Raw genomic sequence first — 26,343 nt, forward strand, 5'->3', positions numbered from 1 at the left:
GAAAGCGTGCCAGAACACCTGCGCACAATGTCAAGGAGCATAGAGGAGTCCAGCTCCAACTTGGCACAGGGCTTTGTGCAGAGTTTGGAGCCCATCCTTTCTCACATGGAACGGGTGGTCACCTCCATCAGCATTCATGATGCAGCGTCTGATGACCGATGTCACAGCTTCCATTGTAGCACAAACAGCTGCCATCTAAGGTCTGACTGCTGCATTTGGAGCTCAGACTGCTGCCTTACAAGCTCATACTGCTGCTATCGTGGCTCTGGGTACCACTTTGGAAAAGGCTTTCCAGGGCATCACAGCAGTCCAGCCATCTGCTCTCCAGCAGATCACCAGGATTGCTGAGTCGCTGCCCCGAGAGAGTGAAAGTGGCGCCATGGAAGACGAACCTGCTGTCCTCTCTCAGGATGACAGCATTCCTGCTCCCATCCCTGTCACTCCGTCAGTGCCCTTGTTGTTGCCTGTCTGTCAGCCAGCCAGCCAGGCCGGCCCAGAGCTGCTCGAGGCTGTCCTTCACGGCCATCTGCACTCTCCTCAATTGAAGGTCAACAGCCTTCCATCACCCACGCTCCAGCCACTGGGGATGCATCTCGTAGGAACACTAGGAAAGGTAAAGGCACACGAACAACAGGCACTAAGGGAATGCACAAGGGTGAATAGTATCAGTTTGTTTGAATGATTTCATGTGTAATTCTTTCAATGTGGTTTTGAATTTGATTTGAGTGGTGGTTTTCATTTTTGCAATGAGCTGAGGGAGGAAGCAATGTGTAATCATAAGGGGACGATTTGATGGTCACGTGGGAGAGAAAAGGTAAGGAGTGTGGGACTATTGGTGAATGGGGAGATGTGGTTGAGGTTACTGATTTCGCTCATTAATCATCTGATCATGCAGAGCCCTGGCAGACAGGGCCTGTCTACCTTGTTACCTCCCTGCCTCTTCTTCCATTTCCTCTTCCTCCTCCTTCCTCTTCTAGCAGCTTGTCCTGCTCTGTGTGGCCTCTCTGCATGCTCCCAGTCATGTTCAATTCCCAGAGGAAGCCCTAGCAAGCCATTCATGTCTTGAAGCAACTTTGTTCTGCACACTATTTTAAATGTCACTAACAGTACTGCAAGACCAGCCAGACCACTCTCTATAGAATATTTCAACTTTATCCAAGTATAGGAAACTTCCAAAAACATGTACAATTGTACTAGCAGCCAGAATAACTAATGCAGCAACTAACCTGTAACTCCTGCGTGATCCCTTTAAATAGTGCTGGGTCGGAGGGCTTCCATGACGTTTAAGTCCTGTTCATCTGTGCGAGGTTAAGACAGTGCATTGGCTGGAGCATGCAGGTCCAAAATGTCGGCAGCTGCTTCAAATCAGTGTTGCACCAATGATTCAAGTCATAAGCTCCCTACTCTACATGCTGCCAGCGTTCGTTAGGTGCGCGTGCGCAAACGCCTTTACCAAGATGGCGTCCTGCATACTGCACATCGGAACTATGCGAACACATCTCGGACGCCATTTTCGTGACTTAGGTGTCCGCATAGGGCCTCCACAACAGGTGCTACACGGCCTAATTTCGCCTCCTAATTTTATTGTTTTAAAACTTTAAAGTAAAAAATGTTTCTTTCGTATTGGTTACAGTAACACCGCGGCCGATGTTAAGCTGAGGTGGTGTGAAGTCATCTCGTGCACTTGTATCCAGAGTTAAAGCCTGGGCTTCGCTGCAGTGATACTGCTCTGTTATAAAGCTCAAATTGCTTCAAAGCAACCAAAGTACAGCTGGACTAGAACTCGCAACGCACCATTCAATGTTTCTAAGCTAATAACACAACATTTTCCACTTTTGACAAATGTTACATCTCATAACTGTGGATACAGCATTTACAGGTTTCAAGCCAAAAGCCATAGCTCCTGTTTCAGTATGGCATCTACAAGCTGAAACTTCCAGCCTAAATATTGATACCATTTTTGTGTGCCAAAATATTGGCATTATTAAACATATTTAATAGGGCTATTTTTAATAAATTATTCTTAAGTAGTCGATTGCATAGTATCCATACAGCAAAGATAGCTGAAATTATATTCAGTGGTAAGAGCAAAATGGTTTGAAGTGACACGATTATTTTTGGATTTATTTGAAGTGAAACTTGTTCCAATAAATATGGGCATATTTTCCTCTGCTGGAACAGCTTTAGTATAAATATGTAATAGTTGTTCATGGTACTTTACTGTTTGAAGATATTCTTGGGACAGTCTCCAAAGACCTGTGGCGCTCCCAATAGGCCACATAGAACACTCTTCCTTGATGCCAACCAGTTTTGATTTGGATAAATGTAAATGGCACATTGTAATTACGATTAAGTCAAGAGAGATTGATGCAGAGCTGGCAATGTATCTCAAGTCTGCCAGCCCATGTCACTCTAAGGGGATACAGGTTTTAAAGGGTTCCCCAAGATGTCAGCCAAACAGCTCTGCAGCGTAGGTTGGAGTCGTGTGAATACAGTCTTAGAATGGTCAATTGTATGGCAGTTGAAAGAAGGAGCCATTCCATGTTTCCTTCTAATTTGTAGATTAGTTCTTGTCTTTTAACTGGTCCTTAAGTATCCTTAAGGAATTTGATGGGGCTAAAGGGTATATACTTCAATGCAAGGAGTATTACAAACAAAGCAGATGAGCTAAGGGCATAGATAGACACATGGCAGCATGATATCATTGCTATAACGGAAACCTGGCTTAAAGAGGGGGATAATTGGCAGCTCAATATCCCTGTACATAGAGTTTAGATGCAGGATAGAGTGGGTGATAAAAAAGGAGGGGGGTGGCATTATTGGTTAAAGAATCAATTACAGTTGTGAGAAGGAATGATATGCTAAATGGATCATCAATTGAGGCCATATGGGTTGAGCTAAGAAATAAAAAAGGGGCAGTCACACTACTAGGAGTGTACTATAGACCCCTGAATAGTGAAAGGGAGATAGAAGAGCAAATATGTAGGCAAATTTCTGAGTGCAAAAATAAGAGGGCAACAATAGTAGGAGACCTCAACTACCCTAACATCAACTGGGATTCAAACAGTGTGAGGGGCACAGAGGGCGCAAAATTCTTGATCGGTGTCCAGGAGAACTTTTTTAGCCAGTACGTGACAAGCCCAACAAGAGGGGTTGCAATTCTAGATTTAGTCCTGGGAAATGAAGCTGGGCAAGTGGGTGAAGTGACAGTGGGTGACCATATTGGGGATAGTGACCACAATTCAGTTCGTTTTAGCATTATTATGGAAAAGGACAGAGATAAATCAGGAGTAGACATTTTAAATTGGGGGAAGGCAAATTTTATAGAACTAAGAGGTGATTTGGCAGAAGTGGACTGGACACAACTACTGAAGAGAAATCAGTGGGAGGCACTAAAAAGTGAAATTCTACGGGTACAATGCAGACACGTCCCCTCAAAGAAAAAGGGTGGCACTGCTAAATTTAGAGCCCCCTGGTTGTCTAGAAGTATACGGAGCAAGATAAAGCAGAAAAAGAAAGCTTATGACTGTCACAGAAAACTAAATACTGCAGAAAGCCTAGAGGAGTATAGAAAGTACAGGGATGACATAAAAAAGGAAATAAGGAAAGCAAAGAGAGGGCATGAAAAAATATTAGCTAGTAAGACTAAAGAAAACCCAAAGATGTTTTATCAGTACATTAAGAACAAGAGGATAGCTAAGGAAAAGGTTGGACCTATCAGGGATGATAAGGGTAACTTGTATGTAGAAGCAGAGTATGTGGGTAGGGTTTTAAATGAATATTTTGTCTCCGTATTCACAAAGGAAAGAGCTGATCGGGACATAGTAGTTAAATATTACGAGAGAGGAAAGTTGATAAGTCACCAGGGCCGGATGGATGGTTTCCTAGGACATTGAAGGAAGCCAGGGAGGAAATAGCGGATGCTCTGAGGATCATTTTCCAATCCTCACTAGATACAGGAGAGGTACCGGAGGACTGGAAGACTGCAAACGTAGTACCATTGTACGAGGGAAAGGCGGAACAATTCTAGGCCGGTCAGTCTTACCTCAGTGGTGGGCTAACTATTCGAATCAATACTGAGAGATAGGATAAACTGTCACTTGGAAAGGCATGGTTTAATCAGGGATAGTCAGCATGGATTTGTTCAGGGAAGGTCATGCCTTTTAAATCTGATTGAATTCTTTGAGGAAGTGACAAGGAGTATTGATGAGGGTAGTGCAGTGGATGTTGTCTACATCGATTTTAGTAAGGCATTTGACAAAGTCCCACATGGCAGACTGGTCAGAAAGGTAAAAGCCCATGGGATACAGGGAAATGTGGCAAATTGGATCCAAAATTGGCTCAGTAACAGGAAACAAAGGGTAAAAGTCGATGGATGTCTTTGCGAATGGAAATCCGTTTCCAGTGGTGTGCCACAGGGCTCATTGTTGGGTCCCTTGCTGTTTGTGATATATATTAATGATTTGGACTTGAACTTTGGGGGCATAATTGGCAAATTTGCAGACGACACAAAAATTGGCCGTGTAGTTGATAGTGAAGAGGATAGCTGTAGATTCCAAGAAGGTATCAATGGGTTGGTGGAGTGAGCGGAAAAGTGGCAAATGGAGTTCAACCCGGAGAAGTGTGAGGTAATGCACTTAGGGAGGGCAAACAGTAAAAGGGAATATGCAGTAAACGGGAATATATTGAGAGGGGTCAAGGAAGTGAGAGACCTTGGAGTGCTTGTGCACAGGTCCCTGAAGGTGGCAGTACAGGTAGATAAGGTTGTGAAGAAGGCATACGGAATGCTCTCTGTTATTAGCCGAGGTATCGAATACAAAAGCAGGGATTTAATGATGGAATTGTATAAAACGCTGGTAAGGCCACAGCTGGGGTATTGTGCACAGTTCTGGTCACCACATCACAGGAAGGACGTAATTGCTCTGGAGAGAGTGCAGTGAAGGTTTACAAGAATGTTGCCAGGGCTTGAAAATTGCAGCTACGAGGAGAGATTGGATAGGCTGGGGTTGTTTTCCTTGGAGCAGAGGAGGCTGAGGGGTGACTTGATTGAGGTGTACAAAATTATGAGGGGCCCAGATAGAATAGACAGGAAGTACCTGTTCCCCGAGCAGAAAGCTCAAGAACTAGAGGACATAGATTTAAGCTGATTGGTGGAAGAGGGAACATGAGGAAAAACTTTTTTACCCAGATGGTGGTGGGTGTATGGAATTCGCTGCCTGAATTGGTGGTGGAGGAAGGGACCCTCAACTCTTTTTTAATAAGCACCTGGACCTACACCTAAAGTGCTGTGAGCTGCAGGGCTACGGACCGGGTGCTGGAAGGTGGGATTAGAATGGGCACCTGGTTTTTCTTCGAGCCAGCGTGGACACGATGGGCCGAATGGCCCCCTTCTGTGCTGTGTCTTTTCTATGGTTCTATGGCATCACTGGGAGAGCAGAGGCTCCTGGGGAGACTTCTAACATTGGTAATATTTGTGCTGTGCTTTCTTCCTCTTAATAGAATTCTAAGCTCATTATGTCAAATGTATAGAAATATAATTAATGCTATTACTGAAACTTTAAATTGTGATTCCAATTGTTTTTTTACTCCCCCTGACCCCAGCTGTTGTGTTAATTATGATTGTATAGCCTCCATTGTGTGTTAACCTGAGGTATGTCACTTGCATCCATGTAGCCTTAGTAATGTATTGTGCAAGTGAAGTTTATTGGTCAGGATTGCTGCCAAGGTTTATCCAACAGACACATTCTTATGTGTTTAGCAAATAAAAATGTGGCAAAAGATGATGGTGCTAAATAACAAATCTTTGAAACAGACATTTTTCCTGTTCTTGTTTATTTCCCTTAGGAAATGATGACAAAACTGATAACGGAGACACCTGACCAGCCAATTCCATTTTTAATAAGTCACCTGCAAAATAAGCAAGGAAGTCCCAGCCAGCTACAAAGAACACTTTCAGGCTCAGCTGCTCTGTGGGCTGAAACTGGTAATGACAGAAACTTCAGTACATTTCTTCAAACATGTAGGGTATTAACTGTTGCAGTAATCCTATGAATGTCTTTTTTTCCTCAGGAATAAAGTTTAGTTCACACAACAGGTCACTTTACTATCTTATGGCTCTGTTGTGAAATTAAATTATGTAAAAGAATACTGGGCTAGAAATTCCACACTTTCATGAGGCGGAAATCCTGTGTTCTGGCAGTGGCGGAACACGAAATTGAGACAGAACCCATTTCTGCTGGGTTTCAACTCTTTACTAGCACCCATCTGAACTTCTGATGGAAGGCAGGGTGAGTGTTTCTTCTTTCCTGTCCCTTTTGGGGGTGTCTGGTGGGATTCCGGGCTTTCCCAGAAACCCTACCAGTTACATCTCCTGCACAACCAACAGTAAGTACAGCTGCATGAAGCAGGCATGCTTGATGTATTGGCTGGCCATCTAGGCTGCTTTTGGAGAACTGGAGGGTGTATGCAGGGACATAAGGGCGTAGGAGATCACAGAGGTAGGGTGAGGCATTTGAAGGCACGTTCAAGAATATTAAAGTTTATTCTGTAGGAATCAGGAGCTTGACGAAGGCAGGGTGATGGGAACACTGTCCTTACTACCTGTAGTATTTTGGATGATTGGTCAAAGCAGGGAGGTCAGCAAGGAAAGTACTAGTGATAAAAACATGGATTCACATTTCAACAACAGAGGTGAGAGTAGCAGAGATGACATTGCGGAGTTGATGGAAAATGACCTTGGTGACAGCTTGGGTGTGGGACAGAAAGCTGAGCTCGGGGTAGAGCATTGTGCTAATATTACACCTCTGGGCTAAGCCGGAGGTGGCAGCCGGGTAGAGAGGTGGAGTCAAGGCTAGAGATGCATACGTGTTTGTGGAAGTCAAAGAGAATTGATTCAATTTTATCAACATTAACCCGCTGAAAGTTTTGTCTCATCCAGGTCTATGTCAGATAGGCAGTTGGAGAAGATATGATGGCAACAGGTGTGAGGTCGATGGAGGAGATGATGAAGTAGAGCTGGGTGCCATTGGCATACACATGATGGCTGACCCTGTACTTCTGAATAACATCTCCAAGAGGTAACATGTACGTGATGATAAGGAGGGGACCAAGGATTACACCAGAGGTGGGCACGGGAGGAGAAACAATTGGAGGTGAAGTCATGTGTACAGCGTGACAGGTAGAAGTAGAATAAGGAGAGAGCAGTGCCACAAGTAGACTTTGGAGGAGAGACATTAGAGGAGTATGGAGTGGTCGACAGTGTTGAACGCAGAGAATGTGAGCTTGCAGCCATAATCATTATCCTCATTTTACTAGTTTCAAAGGTAAAAATAGGTATTCTGTGATTGGTAAAATTGTTTTAACAAACTATGTACCTTGCTGTCCTTAACTCATCAGCTGTGTGATGGCTCACTTCTCTCTATGAAGACTACTTTTGCGGATTTACCACAGGACATCTTCATGAAACAAAGCTTTTGATTAGTTATGATAGTAAGATTCATTTCTTTGATTTATAGTTTCCTCTTCAGCAAGTGCCTGCCTTTGCCCTATCTCCATATTGTGGCAGAGTATAAAGTGTTGCTTCAACTGGCGTGGTTTTTTTTTATTCGTTTATGGGATGTGTGCATCGCTGGCAAGGCCAGCATTTATTGCCCATCCCTAATTGCCCTTGAGAAGGTGGTGATGAGCCGCCTTCTTGAACCGCTGCAGTCCGTGTGGTGAAGGTTCTCCCACAGTGCTGTTAGGTAGGGAGTTCCAGGATTTTGACCCAGCAACGATGAAGGAACGGCGATATATTTCCAAGTCGGGATGGTGTGTGACTTGAAGGGGAACGTGCAGGTGGTGTTTTTCCCATGTGCCTGCTGCCCTTGTCCTTCTAGGTGGTAGAGGTCACGGATTTGGAAGATAAAAGAAAACAGTGATTTCAGATTGCTACCAAATGACTGTTTCATGCTCAAGTCTCGGAAACCCCAGCCACGTGGAGGAAAGGAGAGGTCACTGGCCAGTAATTAGGTGTAGGAACCCTGGCTTTTTTTTGCTGCCTAAGGATGCTGAGGGCAATTTTATCACTTTTCACTCTGGTTAGCTCAATATAACCTCAGGATGCATCTTTCCGATCCTGGAAAATGGCTCAGGGTTGGGACAGCTTTAGAGGGGCAGGTAGATATTCACCCCGAAGAGGAGAATCCAGCCGATAAGTTCTGAAAATATCTAATGTAAGGAAGAAATTTTATAATGACATGTAGCTGAACAGTTTGGGGATACTGTTGAGCCCTTAAATAAGTAATACCAAAACATCTCAGTTTAATAAGCATATATAAACATCCACAGATTTCTTATTTAATAAATGGCACATTAGTTTAGCCAGTTTCCAGTTCCTTATGCTGATTTAGTGTTTGCTTTTCTTTCAGAAAACAAAGGGACACGGCGAGATTGTAGAGGTTATGATAAACCTTGGCTAACAAATGCCAAAAAGCCAAAAAAGTCAAAGAGTGACCTTACCGTCAACAACCTATCGCCACCATCGGCAGAATCAAAATCCTGTAAGCATATTTTCATTTAGTTGCTCTTCCTTTGGGTTACTTACTTAATTTCAGTGCTGCAGCTCTTGTGACCTGTTGTAATCAAACCCGATATATCTATATGCCTAATATTTTGGGACTGTTGGAATATTGTACAATATTGAAAAATAGAAATCTCTTACTGGTTATTTAGGGAGGTTCTTCTTTTACTGGCTATATTCCAGAACAATTCAATGGTGTGAGCGAGCTTGAAATTATCAATGATGCAGCAGATAATACAATAGTGAACCAATTAGGTTATGTATAAGCTGTCGTTCAGACTTAAAATTGAATTATATTGTTGACGTTTGAAAACTAGGGCAAGTGACTTCTAAATAAAGCTTCTGAAAATATTCTTAATACCAGCAGGTCGGTGCTTGAACTAAAAACAAGACAATTCAAATAGATAAAGTAGTTTGCATAACCCTGTAAATTCGAAATCAGTTTATCTTTTAGACAACATTTTCATCTTAATGCAAATATTTACAAGCTTTATGCAAATATATACAGATAGATAAAATTAATTTGATCTCCCATTTTCCCATTTGAGACTGATATTGCTGAACCTGCACTATTCAGTTAAATTAGTTATTGCGAAAGTGTCAAGCAAAGTTAACCCGCTATTAATGAAAAGTCTTTAGAATACGCATGAATGTCAGTGAGAATCAGTGAGGAAAAGCTGTTGACTTGTAATTACAACTTCCTTAATGTTTGCAGTGCCAAGATCAATAGAGCATGCTGCATGGGACTGGCGAACAAAACCAGAAAGCCACAACTTTGATGAACTGAATCACATCCTTCAGGAAAGTAAGAAGTTGGGCAAGGCGCTGGAGAACCTCTCTCGTAGTGAGTATTATTTGTTATGATTAGCATAGTGACAGGAAGTCATAATCACCCTATTTAGCAGGAAATCACAATCACCCTATTTGTGTCCTACAAGATTGATTGACATAAAATACTTTTACCGGGCTGGAGTTTTATTTTATCGTGTTGACGGTCGGGTCTCGATCTTACTCCTAAGTTAAATTGGTACCTTTTGAAGTTTTAGATGTGCATCAAAAGTGGCAGTAAAACTACTGTCAGATCAAAGAAAATGATAACTAGGTGGACTGGAGGGAAATGGACTGGGTACCTGGGCCCTACCCTGTCCCTGCCACCACCCAATGGCATTTTCATGCGGCATGGGGAAGGAGTAGGCTGCAGTGGTTCCAGCGGGGGTAAGGGGAAAATTGAGGTTGTGGTGCTGAGGCGGCAGGAGGCCTCACTACCAGATTTTGCCTTGTTCTCTGCTGCTATTCAGCCCCATCTTGGGTGAGATCGCTGAGGAGAATCCAACCCTTTATTCTAAAATTAATCCAATGTGATCTAATGGACAAAAGTTTGACATAGTACTAAGTAATACAGATCAGAAGGTCCTAGTTTTGATTCATGGTCTGTGCTGATTTAGCAAGGGAAGGAAGAAAAAAATGCCAGGGTTTCCACTGTTAATCACAATCCAGTAACCCATTTCGGAAAGTGCACGACTATGAATATTGTAAAAGTCAGGAGAATTTGGGCAGCCTTAATCCAGTTCCTTGAAGGTAGGAGCTCATACCATTAAAATTCCTCTATCTTGTGACTAATTGGTACTAAATTGATAATCTCATTCATAGAGGCCACGGATGACTGGTGTGGGAAATAAAAAAAAGTTACCATGGTGCTCTTCTAAAGTCATAGCTGAGCATATTTTTGGGGCAGTATAACTGCCATGCTGTATCTAGCCATGCTTAATGCTTTAGCATTAGGTTTCCAAAAAGTGATCCATTCCTTGATAAATACAAAAACACAGGTGGAGTTTATGTACTATGCATCACAAAATTGTAATCCCATTCTGTATAGTGGGAAATATTTCACAGCGCCTGTAGCAACAGATTTAAAATTTAATTGGGGTTAAATTGGATAACCCCTGAAAATGGGCGCTTGGAGTGCGGTCCGCGATTAACCCGTGCCCGGTCGTTGCGATGCAGGCAGCACGTTCCATTTGTGCTGCCTGCTGTTTTAAATGATTGCTGCGTGCAGCCAGTGCTACCTGCGCTGTTGATTGGCTGCACGCATCAGCAGGGGGCCCCAATATCACGAGTGACTCGCGCTTCTTAAAGGCAGCCTACACGCCTTAAAGGGGAGGTGCATTGGCTGCAGGAAGTGGTGGGAATTGAATCTGTGCTGTGATACTTTGAGGAATGGCTGCGCCTGCGAGGGAGCATGCATCAAGGTTCTTTGATGATGCACTGGAGGCCTTGGTGTAAGAGGTGGAGAGAAGGAGGGGCGTCCTGTATCCACAGAGAGGCACGAGGCCCTACAGATATATGCTCAAGAGGCAGTGGGAGGAAGTCGCGGATGAAGTAAATGCCAGGAGCATAGCTCCAAGAACATAGATGCAATGCAGGAAGAAGTTCAATGATTTAACACACGTTGTCAAGGTGAGTGAGTTCAAGCTTCAAGTGGCATGTCATACCGACTGCACCACTAGCCTCATCCACTGCTCAATTCAATACACCCCCATCACCCACGTACCACCAATCTCTTTCAATCGGTACTCAACTGTTCAAATCATATGCTTTATCTCACCCTCACACCCACAGCTCACAGTTCATACACACTGGTAGCTATTCAACCACGACAGCCACATCACCCAAACATCTTGCAGGAAACTCACTGACGCACTTCCCACTTCCCTCTTTCTTGCAGGAGAAGGTGGCGCTTAACAGGAGGCAGCAAGTGGCAGTGACTCCATGGAACTTGAACCTGCTGTTCTCTCTCAGGATGACAGCATTCCTGCTCCCACCCGACACTCCGCCAGTGCCCTTGCTGTCAGCCTGCCAGCCCACTCCCCGTAGAGTATTGAAACTTTATCCAAGTATAGGGAACCTCCAAAAACGCGTCTAAATGCACCAGCAGCCAGAAGAAATAATCCACCAACCTGTAACTCCTGCATGATTGCTTTAAATATCGCTGGTGGTGGGGTGGGGAGGGGGGGGGGGGTCCGTCATGCTCTTTAAGCCATTTTCAGTTGTGAGAGGTTAAAATTCACAATTAGCAACTTTCATGTCTGGCTGCTGATGGATGGGGAATATCCATAGCTATCGGTCGAAAACCGTACTGGTGGCCTGAACAGGTGATCAAGCCTTCAGCGTGCCCGTAACCAAACAGTTTCTATTGCTGCTGTAGAGTACACAAGGGTCTAGATTATTCTGAAGGTTACAGCACTGCCTCATTTACCCCACAATGCTGTCACCAAACTTAGAGCTGTTGGCACTTGCATTGCTGTAAGATGATTGCAGCATTCAACTAGGCAGCAAATAGCTCATCAGTGGAAACTGTTTGATTCTTTGACATTCTTGGGCATTGCTGCAGGAGTTCCTCAGGGCAGTGTCCTAGGCCCAACCATCTTCAGCTGCTTCATCAATGACCTTCCCTCCATCATAAGGTCAGAAATGGGGATGTTCGCTGATGACTGCACAGTGTTCAGTTCCATTCGCAACCCCTCAGATAATGAAGCAGTCCGAGCCCGCATGCAGCAAGACCTGGACAACATCCAGGCTTGGGCTGATAAGTGGCAAGTAACATTCGCGCCAGATAAGTGCCAGGCAATGACCATCTCCAACAAGAGAGAGTCTAACCACCTCCCCTTGACATTCAACGGCATTACCATCGCCGAATCCCCCACCATCAACATCCTGGGGGTCACCATTGACCAGAAACTTAACTGGACCAGCCATATAAATACTGTGGCTACGAGAGCAGGTCAGAGGCTGGGTATTCTGCGGCGAGTGACTCACCTCCTGACTCCCCAAAGCCTTTCCACCATCTACAAGGCACAAGTCAGGAGTGTGATGGAATACTCTCCACTTGCCTGGATGAGTGCAGCTCCAACAACACTCAAGAAGCTCGACACCATCCAAGATAAAGCAGCCCGCTTGATTGGCACCCCATCCACCACCCTAAACATTCACTCCCTTCACCACCGGTGCACTGTGGCTGCAGTGTGCACCATCCACAGGATGCACTGCAGCAACTCGCCAAGGCTTCTTCGACAGCACCTCCCAAACCCACGACCTCTACCACCTAGAAGGACAAGGGCAGCAGGCGCATGGGAACAACACCACCTGCACGTTCCCCTCCAAGTCACACACCATCCCGACTTGGAAATATATCGCCGTTCCTTCATTGTCGCTGGGTCAAAATCCTGGAACTCCCTTCCTAACAGCACTGTGGGAGAACCGTCACCACACGGACTGCAGCGGTTCAAGAAGGCGGCTCACCACCACCTTCTCAAGGGCAATTAGGGATGGGCAATAAATGCCGGCCTTGCTAGCGACGCCCACATCCCGTGAACGAATAAAAAAAAAAAAAAAATTCTGAGGCCTGACAGATTTTTTCAATTTTCAGAATATGTACATCTTTTTTTGGTGAATGTTATAAAATTATAGAACTACAGAAGAAAAAACATTTCTTAATTTTTAATATTGCTCAATTCCAAAAAATACTTTGTTATTCTGAAATTCTGATCCTCAAAGCATTACAAGCCAACAAAAATACTTTAAAAAAGTTAACTTGTTATTGTAAAGGCTTTGAACTCTATATATGTACGTATGTGTGGATCATTTTATTATAGCCCGTAGCCAAATTGTGGGTACTTGTATAACACCTTGGGGGAATTTTAACCCCCAAGAACGGGGGACTGAAGGCGGGTGGGTAATTAAAATAATTGATTATTCGAGCTCGAGCACGACCGCAACCAGGCTCCAACGCGCCCACTTCCAGGTTTAATGGAGGCCCATTTGGATGCTTTCCTGCCCGACAGGCAGCCAGCCTGTCAACCAAACTGGCTATCAGGCGAGAAACCTTTTGAAAAATTTTAAAGCAGGTCCTACCGTTAAATTCAGTCGGACCGGCAGGAAACCCTTACTCCCGAGTATCCCGTCCGCAAACCCTACTCTCTTCCCGGCTTCAAGTTAGCAGTGGGGCCCTTGGCTCAGTTGGTGGCAGTCTTGCTTTTCAACACCCACTCTAGAAGTTGGGCACATAATCTAAGCTAACATTCCCCAATACTTGACGGAGGTACCATCCTTCAGATGAGATATTAAATGAAGGGCAACATTAAAGATCCTTGACACTGTTCAAAGGAGAGCAATGGGTTATCCTGGCCAACATTCCTCCCGCATCCAATACTACCAAAAACAGATTTAACTGGTCATTCATCTCACAGGTGCTGTTATTACTTTCAGTCACTGAATTTCAAAGTATTTCTTTGTATCTGAGATACTTTTCCTTTACATGCTGCTATTAACAGTTGTGGGCAAAATGGCAGAACCCAACTAAGATTTAGCTTATAAGAATCACCAACTTCTTTGGAAATATTTCCATCCAGATTGTGTATTAATGGGAGTGTGGCAGCATGGAAAGCAAGTAAGTTAAAGGACAAACAAACAGAGGAGTGGTTAATTAATATTTTTGGAATGAAGGGATATAAAAAATGATGGCATCCAGGGGACAGTGTTGGAACCATTGCTCATATCAATGTATATAAATGATGTGAACTTGAGTAGAAACAGCCCCAAAATAAGATTTGCATTCAGCAATTACTGGTGCACAGAAATCATCTTTTTATAAATGCTGTGCCCTTGAAGTCTGCCCTCTTCAGCAGATCTAGGATGTGAGCTAACCCTCTGGTTAGCCTGTCCCTTCGCCTTCCTTGCTTGTTCTCACTGCTCCTTCTCAATTGTGCTCGATGAATCCCCAGTGCAGTTAGGAACATAGGAACAGGAGAATGCCATTCAGTCCCTCTAGCCTGCTCTGCCATTCAATTAGATTATGGCTGATCTGTGCCTCAACTCCATTTACCCGCCTTAGCTCCATATTCCTTGATACTCTTACCCAACAAAAATCTATCGATCTCAGTCTTGAAAGTTTGGTGCATCTGACATTATAATCCTGAGGCCCTTTATTTAGAAAATATGGCTGAGGTAAAAGGTGCAGTATTAATTTTTAACTTGCTAGTCTATTGCAAGAAATGGGGACTTCGCCGTGCTCCAATCACAGGATTTCATACAAGAGGAGAAAGGTCAAAGGAAGTATGCCAGGGAGAGATCAGATGACACTAGAGGCATACTACTGTCATGCCACCAACCATACCTACAGGTCCACACACAACTATCTGGCAATGACAAAAGTGAACTGCCTCTGCAGGCTTTAATTCAGTAGGGAGGCAGTTGCACAGAGAGCCTTCTACTGCAAGGAGGCTGCTGCCAACCTCCACCATTGGGACATCACTGCTAGTAGCACTCAAGTTTACCTTCTTCCTCAATTATTCTATCAGCTAATGTGCTACCCATAGATGTATCAGACAAATGACTAATATATTGTTGAGCAGGGCAGCACATTCATCCCCTTTCCCACCTAACAGCAGTAGGAGCATGACATAGCTATGTAAAGTCACTGTCCTGCGGGATTATTGATGACATTCTGTGCCCATCCCAGAAGTCACCACACTTGCTCCTCCTCACCGATGCACTGTGACTCACTCTGTGCCACCTATTTCACTGTTTGCATCCTCCAGGGTGTGTGTAGCTGAGCTGCTGCTTGGAAATGTTGATGAAATGCTGTGAGGTATTCTCTTGTTCTGGCCCACTGGCAGACTGCTCTTCTGGGATTAAAATAACAAAAGAGGAACAAATGTTAGACTATTAGCTCCAAAGGCACCTTCAAACAGAACTTTTATTGCAAGATAGTGTGTGTGATGTTTTGGTGTTTCTTTATATGCCTGTGTGTGAGTGAGAAGGGGAAAAAGACATAAGAATAAGGTGGTTTTAACCCTGAGCTTGGCAGAGAACTCCAGCTTCACCTTCCCCTATTCCCTTGATATTCTTCTAGGCAGGAATGTTCAGGTGGATTTTCTCAAAGGGAATCAAGAGCTTGTAATTTCTGGGCCCTTCTCCACTTTTGGTGTGCCCCTTATTATGTGCCATTTTGTCCTGCAAACAGAGATAGCTGTCTTAAATGTTGTAAATTTAAGGACATTCAGCCACCGATCTTCGGGTAAGCATTCTCCAAGGCGGCCTTCGAGACACACGACAACGCAAAATCGTCGAGCAGAAATTGATAGCCAAGTTCTGCACCCATGAGGACGGCCTCAACCGGGATCTTGGGTTCATGTCACGCTACACGTAACCCCACCAGCAAGGGGAAAAAAAGTTATCTGTTTTTAATATTCTCTCTCTCTCTGCCTTTCGGGTCTCTTTCTCTCTGTCTGTGTAATTTGACACAATGTGTATTCAGCATACTGGGACCTACTGTTTTCCGTGGCTAACCTGTCTGAACACCAATGACACCTTTGATTGGTGTGATGGTGTCCCAGCCTAATATAAGATATGCGATTTGAGAACCTTTCACTCACTCACCTGACGAAGGAGATAATCTCCGAAAGCTTGTGATTTTAAAATAAAATTGTTGGATTATAACCTGGTGTTGTAAGATTCCTTAAATTTAAGGTGCATGTGCAATGATTGACTGACATGCAGCCTATCTTGTATGTCAGTAACTGACCATGCAGCTAGGATACACTGCATTAAATACCGTTAAGATTTTATTGTGACAGTTTCAGATGTAAGTTGCAGCCTGTGAATGTGCCATGCTGCTGCATAGCCAAATATGCTAAGCGTTGAACACGCTGAGAAAGGTGACTAGCAACGGATCAAACTTTTACAAAGAGTGAGAAATGTCTCCCTTACTCCCAGGGTACTCTTATGGAACACTAGGTAATAATCTAACACTACAAATTCTATTATTCAACCTGGCCCAACTGTATTCTACAAATGCGTTTCCATGGTGTCAGCATCATGGAACACTTGATTATCTGTGTCTCTATTTATGCCTATGTCCTTCGAACCATGCGCATGCTTTTTCCTAAGGGCCTAATCAACACATTAGCTAATTTTGGTGGGAGTTTATTTTATTGTTGCTTCTGATCTCTCATCTCACATGAGGGATGATAATTTTCTACTTGTGCCCTCAAGTTCTGCCACCACAGTTTTAATAACCTGCTTACATCGGGGACACAAGTAGACTGGCTATCCCAGCAAGCAGCTAGTACACTGCTGCAGTGTTTTTATTTAATAAATCAGGATTGAGAGAACCGGTTAAAACTGGATCCTGCTTCTTGCAAATGCTATGGGTTAACATTTTCAGTTATTTCTTCAGTTTAAAAATAGTTTTGAGCTTATTTTTGACATGTAGCTTCTTTATGTACCGTGTGCATGGTCTGATGTCTATAACAATTCCTTCAAGAATACAACTGTCATGCACATCAGCACACACATGCCAGTAAGGAATCTCCCTAGATTTATTGTTGTCACAATAATCAGTATTATCAACATTTTATTCTGAGCTTGGCCACAAAGTTGAATACCTTGATTATCTTAAAAATGCTGTTTCTTTCAATAAAAGTGTGTCCCCTGTCTGAAATGGGGTCTATGTTAATTACAGCTGTCAGTAGTGAGACCCATTACTTATCCCATCTCAAACCATACATAATTCCTAGTGCACAAGTCAGCATCAGTGAGAACACTCCCAGTGTTTTGTTAAAATCAGAAATATAATAGGAACTCAGCAGACCAGCATCATCTGCCAGTCAAACTGATAGATTAATAAAAACGATTGTATTATCAATCAGACTGATTGACCATCTAGTACCTTTACTAATGACATTTATTTTTAACTGTAATTGGTATTTCTGATGTTTTGTTTGTACACACTATTACTTTTCATTAGTCGAGTTATCTAATGGATTGACTTGCAGCTGAGCGGAAAAAGTCCAGGATTTTGGAACAACGATGCCCTCTGCATTTCAATAGTATCATAGTAGGCACTCCGGAGGAGACCATTCGGCCCACCATGCCTGTGCCGGCTCTTCGAAAGAACTATCCAATTAGTCCCATTCCCCTGCTCTTTCCCCATAGCCCTGTAAATTTTTTTTCCCTTCAAGTATTTATCGAATTTGCGTTTGAAAGCCACGATTGAATCTGCTTCCACCACCCTTTCAGGCAGTGCATTCCTGCGTAAAAAAATGTTTCCTCATGTTGCCTGTGGCTCTTCTGCCGATCACCTTAAATCTGTGTCCTCTGTGTCCTTCTGCCACTGGAAACAGTTTTTTCTTATTTACTCTATCAAAACCGTTCATGATTTTGAACACCTCTATCAAATCTGTTCTAAGAAGAACAACTCCAGCTTCTCCAGTCTCTCCATGTAACTGAAGTCCCTTATCCCTGGTACCATTCTAGCAAATCTGTTCTGCACACTCTCTGAGGCCTAGACATCCTTCCCAAAGTGTGGTGCCCAGAATTGAACACAATACTCCAGCTGAGGCCTAACCAGTGTTTTCTAAAGGTTTAGCATAACTTCCTTGCTTTTTTGTACTCTGTGCCTCTATTAATAAAGCCCAGGATCCCATTTGCTTCTTTATCAGCCTTCTCAACTTGTCCTGCCACCTTCAAAGGAACATAGGAACAGAAGGAGACCACTTAGCCCCTCGAGCCTATTCTGCCATTCATTGAGATCATGGCTGATCTGTGACCCAACTCCATATACCCGCCTTAGCCCCATATCCCTCAACATCTTTGCTTAACAAAAATCTATCAATCTCAGATTTAAAATTAACAATTGAGCTGGCATCAACAGCCATTTGGGGAAGAGAGTTCCAAACTTTTACTATCCTTTGTGTGTAGAAGTGTTTCCTAACTTCATTCCTGAAAGTCCTGGCTCTAATTTTTAGGCTATGTCCCCTAGTCCTAGACTTCCCAACCAGCGGAAATAGGGTAGATAGGGAAAAACTATCAATTAAGAACATAAGTACATAAGAAATAGGAGCAGGAATAGGCCATATGGCCCCTCGAGCTTGTTCCACCATTCATTGAGATCATGGCTGATCTTCTACCTCAATTCCACTTTCCAGTCCAATCCCTGTATCCCTTGATTCCCTTAGTGTCCAAATATCCCTCGATCTCAATCTTGAATATACTCAGTCTTGAATAGCCTCAGCTGGAGTATTGTGTTCAATTCTGGGCACCACACTTTGGGAAGGATGTCTAGGCCTCAGAGAGTGTGTAGAACAGATTTGCTAGAATGGTACCAGGGATAAGGGACTTCAGTTACATGGAGAGACTGGAGAAGCTGGAGTTGTTCTCCTTAGAACAGATTTGATAGAGGTGTTCAATGGGGTAGAGAATTCCAAAGATTCACAATCCTCTGAGTGAAGAAATGTTTCCTCATCTCGACCCCTTATCTTGAGACTGTGACCCCTAGTTGTAGACTCTCCAGCCAGGGGAAACAGCCTCTCCGCATCTACCCTATCAAGCCCTCTAAGAATTTTATATGTTTCACTGAGATCACCTCTATTCTTCAAAACTCCAGAGAGTATAGGCCCATTCTACTCAATCTCTCCTCAAAGGACAACCCTCTCATCCCAGGAATCAATCTAGTGAACCTTCGTTACACCCCCTCCAAGGCAAGTACATCCTTCCTTAGATAAGGGGACCAAAACTGTACACAGTACTCCAGGTGTCATCTAACCAGAGCCCTATATAATTGCAGCAAAATCTCCTTACTATAAAGGCTAACATACAATTTGCCTTCCTAATTGCTTGCTGTACCTGCATGTAAACTTTTTGTGATTCATATACAAGGACCCCCATATCCCACTGACTACCAACATTTCTTAGTCTCACACCTTTTAAAAAATATTCTGCTTTTCTATTCTTCCTACAAAAATGGATAATTTTACTTTTCCCCACATTATACACCATCTGCCACCTTCTCGCCCACTCACTTAACCTGTCAATATCCCTTTTCAGCCTCTTTGCGTGCTCCTCACAGCTTACTTTCCCACCTAGCTTTGTATCGTCAGCAACTTATTACACAGCGAGTGGTTAGGATCTGGAATGCATTGCCGGGGGGGTGGTGAAGGCAGATTCAATTGTGGCTTTCAGAAGGGAACCGGATAAGTACTTGAAAGGAAAAAATTTGAAGGGCTATGGGGATAGGGCGGGCGAGTGGGACTAGGTGGATTGCTCTTGCATAGAGCTGGCATGGACTTGATGGGCTGAATGGCCTCCTTCCGTGCTGTAACCTTTTTATGATTCTATGATTCTAAATTTGGATACATTACACTCGGTCCCCTCATTTAAGTCATTGATATATATTGTAAACAGCTGAGGCCCAAGCACTAATCCTTGTGGCACCCCACTAGTTACAACTTGCCAACCTGAAAATAACCCGTTTATTCCTACTCTCTGTTTTCTGTCCATTAACCAATCCTCAATCCACACTAATATATTACCGCCAATCGCATGAGCCCTAATCTTGTGTAACGACCTCTTGTGTGACACCTTATCAAATGCCTTTTGAAAATCCAAATATACAACATCCACTGGTTCCCCCTTATCTGCTAGTTTCACCCTCAAGAAATTCTAATAGATTTGTCAAACATGATTTCCCTTTCATAAAACCGTGTTGACTCTGTCTAATCACATAATGATTTTCTAAGTGCCCTGTTACTATGTCCTTAATAAGAGATTCTAGCATTTCCCTTACTACTGATGTCAGACTAACTGGCCTATAGTTCCCTGTTTTCCCTCTCCCTCCTTTCTTGAATAGTGGGATTAGATTTGCTACCTTCCAATCCACAGGGACTGTTCCAGAATCTAGGGAATTCTGGAAGATCAAAACCAATACATCCACTATCTCTGCAGCCACCTCTTTTAAAACCCTAGGATGTAGGCCATCAGGTCCAGGGGATTTGTCAGCTTTTAGTCCCATTAATTTCTCCAGTACTTTTTCTTTACTAATCTTAATTATTTTAAGTCCTCACTCCCATTAGACCCTTGGTTCCCCATTATTTCCAATATGTTTCTTGTGTCTTCTACTGTGAAGACAGATACAAATTATTTGTTTAACGTCTCTGCCATTTCCTTATTTCCCATTATAATTTCTCCTGTCTCTGCCTTTAAGGGACCCTTGTTTATTTTCACTACTCTCTTCCTTTTTACATACTTACAGAAGCTCTTACAATCTGTTTTTATATTTCTTGTTAGTTTACTCTCATATTCAATTTTCTTCCTCTTCATCAATTTCTTGGTCATCCTTTGCTGATTTCTAGACCCCTCCCAATCCTCAGGCTCTTTTTAGCAACATTGTAAGCCTCTTCTTTTAAACCAATACTATCCTGAACTTCTCTAGTTTACCACGGTTCGAACATTTTTCCATTGGAGTTTTTATTCCTCAAGGGAATGTATATTCGTTGAGAATTATGAATTATTTCTTTAAATGTTTGCCATTGCTTATCTACCATCATATCTTTTAATCTAATTTTCCAATCCCACCGTAGCCAACTTGCCCCTCACACCTACATAATTGGCTTTGTTTAAATTTAAGACCCTAGTTTCAGATTTAACTACATCACTCTCAAACTCAATATAAATTCTATCATATTATGATCACTCTGCCCCAGAGGATCCTTAACTATATGATTACTAATTAACCCTGTCTCATTACACAATACTAGATTTAAAATAGCCTCTTCCCTAGTTGGCTGCTCGACATATTGTTCTAACTGTCTCGAATACATTCCATGAACTTGTCCTCCAAACTATTTTTGCCAATTTGGTTTGCTCAGTCTATGTGAAGATTATACTTCACTACGATTATTACATTACCCTTGTTACATGCTCCTCTAATTTCCTGATTTATATTCTGTCCATCACTATAACTACTGTTAAGAAGCCTATAAACTACTCCCACCAGCGTTTTCTGCCCCTTGTTATTTCTTACCTCCACCCATACTGATTCTACATTCTAATTTTCTGAGCTAAGATGCTTTCTCACTATTGCCTTCATCTTAATATTAAGTTCCCCTTAATATTTTGAAAACTTCGATCAAATCACCCCTAATCTACTAAATTCCAGGGAATACAACCCTGTTGTGTAATCTCTCCTCGTAGCATTAACCCTCGGAGTCCAGGTATCATTCTAGTAAATCTACGCTGCACTCTCTCTACGGCCATTATATCCTCCCTAAGGTTTGGTGCCCAGAACTGAACACAGTATTCCAGGTGTGGTCTAATCAGGGCTTTGTATAGCTGTAGCATAACTTCTACCCCCTTGTATTCTAGTCCTCCAGATATAAAGGCCAGCATTCCATTAGCCCTTTTGATTATTTTCTGTACCTGTCCATGACATTTTAATGATCTATGTACCTGGACCTCTAAGTCTCTTTGGACCTCCACTGTTTCAAGCTTGTCACCATTTAGAAAGTACTCTGATCTATCCTTTTTAGATCCAAAGTGGATGACCTCACACTTGCCTACATTGAAATCCATTTGCCACAGTTTTGTCCATTCAGTTAATCTATTAGTATCTCTCTGTAATTTCATGCTGCCATTTACATTGCTTACAATGCTACCTATCTTTGTGTCATCGGCAAATATTGCATATGTGGCTCTCTATCCCGTCATCAAAGTTATTAATAAATACAGTGAATAGTTGAGGCTCCAACACAGATACCTGTGGGACACCACGAGTCATTTCCTGCCAATTTGAGTACCTGCCCAATCTCCCTACTCTCTGTCTCCTGCTGCTCAGCCAATTTCCTAACCAGGTTAATAATTTGTCCTCAATTCCATGAGCTTCAACTTTAGCTAACAGTCACTTATGAGGGACTTTATTGAATGCCTTCTGGAAGTCCATATAAACAATATCCATAGACACTCCCCTGTCCACTACTTTAGTCACCTCTTCAAAAAATTCAATCAGGTTCGTCAGGCATGTCCTACCCTTTACAAATCCATGCTGTCTCTCTCTGATCAGCTGAAAATTTTCAAGGTGTTCAGTTACTCTATCCTTAATTATAGACTCCAATAATTTCCAGACAACAGATGTTAGGCTAACTGGCCTATAATTCCCTGGTTTCCCTCTCTCACCTTTCTTAAATAGTGGAGTGACATGTGCAATTTTCCAATCTAAAGGAACAGCTCCTGAATCGAGAGAACTTTGGAAGTTTATAGTTAGGGCTTCTGCAATGTTCTCACCTATTTCCTTTAAAACCCTGGGATGGAAATCATCTGGTCCTGGGGATTTTTCACTTTTTAGTGCCATTATTTTCTTCATTACTGTTAATTTGCTTATGTTAATTATGGTGAGTCCTCGTCCCCGATTCAAAATTAGTTTCCTTGGGGTGTCCAGTCTTCTACTGTAATTACTGAAGCAATGTAATTATTTAACATGTCCGACAATTCCTTATTTTCATTTACAATATTACCATTAGCAGTTTTTATTGCTCTTCACCACCCTCTTTTTCCTAAAGATTTGTGTATATGCACTCCGAGGTCTCTCTGTTCCTGCACCACCTTTAAAACTGTACCATTTAGATTATATTGCCTCTCCTCATTCTTCCTACCAAAATGTATCACTTAACACTTTTCTACGTTAAATTTCATCTGCCATGTGTCTGCCCATTTCACCAGTCCGTCTATGTGTGTTACTATCCTTCACATTGTTTATTACATTTCTGAGTTTCATGTTATCTGCAGTCTTTGAAATTATACCCTCTATACCCAAGTCCAGGTCATTAATATATGTCAAAAAACGCAGTGATCCTAATATTGATCCCTGGGGAACATCATTGTATATTTCCCTCCAGTCTGAAAAACAACCGTTCACCACCACTGTCTGCTTTCTGTCCTTTAGCCAATTTTGTATCCACGCTGCCACTGTCCCTCTAATCCCTTGGGCTTTAATTTTGCTTGCAAGTCTAATATGTGGTACTTTATCAAATGCCTTTTGAAAGTCCATATACACAACATCAACCGTATTACCGTCATCAACCCTCTATGTTACTTCATTAAGAAACTCAATCAAGTTAGTCAAACATGATTTTCCTTTAACAAATCCATGCTGACCTTCATTTATTAGCCCATACCAATTAATTTTGTCTCAGATTATTGTCTCTAAAAGTTTCCCCACCACCAACATCAGGCTGACTGGCCTGTAATTGGCGGGTTTATCCCTCTCTCCTTTTTTGAACAGGGGTATAACATTTGCAATCCTCCGGTACCATTCCCATATCTAAGGAGGATTGGTAGATTGTGGCCAGACCCTCTGCAATTTCCACCCGTACTTCCCTCAGTAAGGTAGGATGCATCCCATCTGGGCCGGGCGACTTTTCTACTTTGAGTACTGCCAATCTTTTAAATACCTCCACTTTATCTATTTTTATCCTATCCAATATCGCTAATACCTCCTCCTTTACTGCTACAATGGCAGCATCTTCTTCTCTAGTGAAGATAGATGCGAAGTATTCATTTAGAACCTCAGTCATGCCCTCTGCCTCCACAAGAAGATCCCCTTTTTTGTCCCTAATCAGTCCCACCCTTCCTTTGACTAACCTTTTAATATTTATATGTTTATAGAAGACTTTTGGGTTCCTTTTCTGTTAGCTGCTAAGCTATTCTCATACTCTCTCTTTGCCCCTCTTATTCCCTTTTTTAGATCTCCTCTGTACTTTCTATTTTCAGCCTGGTTCTCCACTGTATTATGAACCTTACATTTGTCATAAGCCTCCTTTATCTGTTTCTTTTTAATCTCTATACCTTTAGTCATCCGGGGAACTGAAGCTTTGGATGCTCTCCCTTCTCCTCCAACCCCACCTTGTAGGAATATGTCAACTCTGTACCCGAACCAACTCCTCCTTGAAGGCCTCCCATTGTTCATTTCCTGTTTTGCCTGCCAAATTTTGATTCCAATCCACTGGGCAAGATCACTTTATAATTATGATCGTTGTTCCCCAAAAGCTCCCCCACTGAAACATGCTCCACCTGTCCTACTTCATTCCCAAGAACTAGATCCAATATCATTTCCTTCCTGGTTGGGCTGGAAACACATTGGGGGTGATTTTAAAACGGAGTCGGGAAGGGGGCGGGGGGTCAAATTGAGGTCGGGTTTCCTGGACATCCCTACGGTTTTGACGTAAGGGCGTCTGTTTTTTTGCCAGTTTCCCGTCCGACTGACTGGCTGATTGACAGGCTGGTCTCAGTCGGACAGGAGAACAGCCAGGACGTCTTCAGATAAGTCTGCAGGTAAGCTTTTATTTGTATGGATGGGGGGGTATTAGTTGGGAATGGGGGCATGGGTGGGTTTCAATGGGCATAGGTTGGCATGGGGTCATGAGTCATGGGGGATGGGATCGGGGGTCATCGGGGGTCCTGCGCCATTGCTCCAGCCACACATTAACCCATTTATCCTACTATTCCTATACTCACTAGCGCGTGGCACTGGGAGTAATCCAGAGATTACTACCTTTGAGGTCCTGTTTTTTTATTTTCCTCCCTAACTCCTGAAACTCTGACTGCAGGACCTCCACCCTTTTCCTTCATTTGTCTTTGGTTCCCACATAGACCATGGCTTCTGGCTGTTCCCCTTCCCCCCTCAAAATGTTCTGCACCCTCTCAGTGATGTCCTTTACTCTGGCACCAGGGAGGCAACACACCATGCGAGACTCACGTCAGCGGTTGCAGAAATGCCTGTCTATCTCCCTGACTATGAAATCTCCAATAACTACATTGCTTTTGCCCCCCCCCCCCGTGCAGCCGAGTCTCCCACGATGCCGTGGATTTACTCCTGACTGCACTACCCCGAGGTGTCAGCAGTACTACCACAATTTTAATTTATGTATTTAATAACAGTTACAATAAATGCTGCAGCATGTTTTATACAGGGGAGGCTGGCCATAATGTTTTAATCAGTTTTCAGTCCCCTATTTCAGTGCAAAAATATGGACCTTTCAGTGTTCCCATGTTCATAACATATGGAAAATTCTAAACCATTGGCTCCTAATAAGTATGAAATATTTTAAGCTAGTCTACTTAAGTATCAATACATGCACAGTGTAGCCTCTGATGAAGAAGTCAGAAGCTGAATTTGAAGTTTCCAGTTTATCAAGTTTAAATCCTATTGCGTAAATTTTTTGTGGGAGAAAGTGTTATAGTTAAAGGACAGTGGATTACAGAGGCACAACACACAGTGCCATAGTACCAAGGTGGGACGTGGACTTTAGTGCCTATGATGTATCATATCATTGATTCCCAGATTTGAGCCTCATCAATTTGGGGAAGGAGAGGGAAGGAAAATCAGCGAGACCAGGAGTGTTCGTTCAACCCTTTTGTTTTCATGGACCATGTAGGTGTTGTACCATGGAACCCCATGGGCTGTATATAACGTTTAAATGAATGTTCCCATTAATTTGCACGTACCTCAAACAAATCTTGATGTTCAAAGTTAGATTTATCCACTAATGAGAGATTAATACTAAGAACACTGCTTTCCAAACCTCCAGGCTGTGAAATTCAAGCTGGAGTAACCAGCAGAGTAAGAATATAAGCATAAATAGAAACTGGGCTGGACGAGTTGGCGAGTCAGAGCTTGTGAGCTGTATGAGGCTTGTGGGGTGTTGATTTGGACACTCCAGGCTAGACAGCCAGAGGGGTTAGCACTGTACTGGCTACAGTATAACAATTGGAACCAGCTCACAGCCCTGGAATCCAGTGAGTGTCATGATATCATCAAATCATAATGCGCAATGAACCTCCTCCGACTAATTACTAGTATGAATCTAACCCTCCTCAAGCCAGTTGACAGACTGTTGCTTATGTTTAAGCTCATGTGGTCAGAGGAAATTGTCTGCACACACTGGTGTTCTCTA

The 26,343-nt window shown here is 42.9% G+C and overlaps 1 protein-coding gene across 4 annotated transcripts in view; it reads left to right on the plus strand.

Moving 5' to 3' along the window:
• c3h8orf34 (chromosome 3 C8orf34 homolog) overlaps positions 1 to 26,343 on the plus strand; it is a 506,019-nt gene that overhangs the window by 150,891 nt on the left and 328,785 nt on the right. For all 4 annotated transcript variants that reach the window (XM_067980317.1, XM_067980319.1, XM_067980318.1 and 1 more), the window contains exons 2-4: positions 5,845 to 5,983; positions 8,409 to 8,540; positions 9,276 to 9,404. In XM_067980317.1, coding sequence (XP_067836418.1) covers positions 5,845 to 5,983; positions 8,409 to 8,540; positions 9,276 to 9,404 — 400 coding nt within the window. The remainder of the gene's footprint in view (positions 1 to 5,844; positions 5,984 to 8,408; positions 8,541 to 9,275; positions 9,405 to 26,343) is intronic.

Source organism: Heptranchias perlo, chromosome 3 (assembly GCF_035084215.1).
Source record: "Heptranchias perlo isolate sHepPer1 chromosome 3, sHepPer1.hap1, whole genome shotgun sequence".
Classification (NCBI taxonomy): Eukaryota; Metazoa; Chordata; class Chondrichthyes; order Hexanchiformes; family Hexanchidae; genus Heptranchias; species Heptranchias perlo.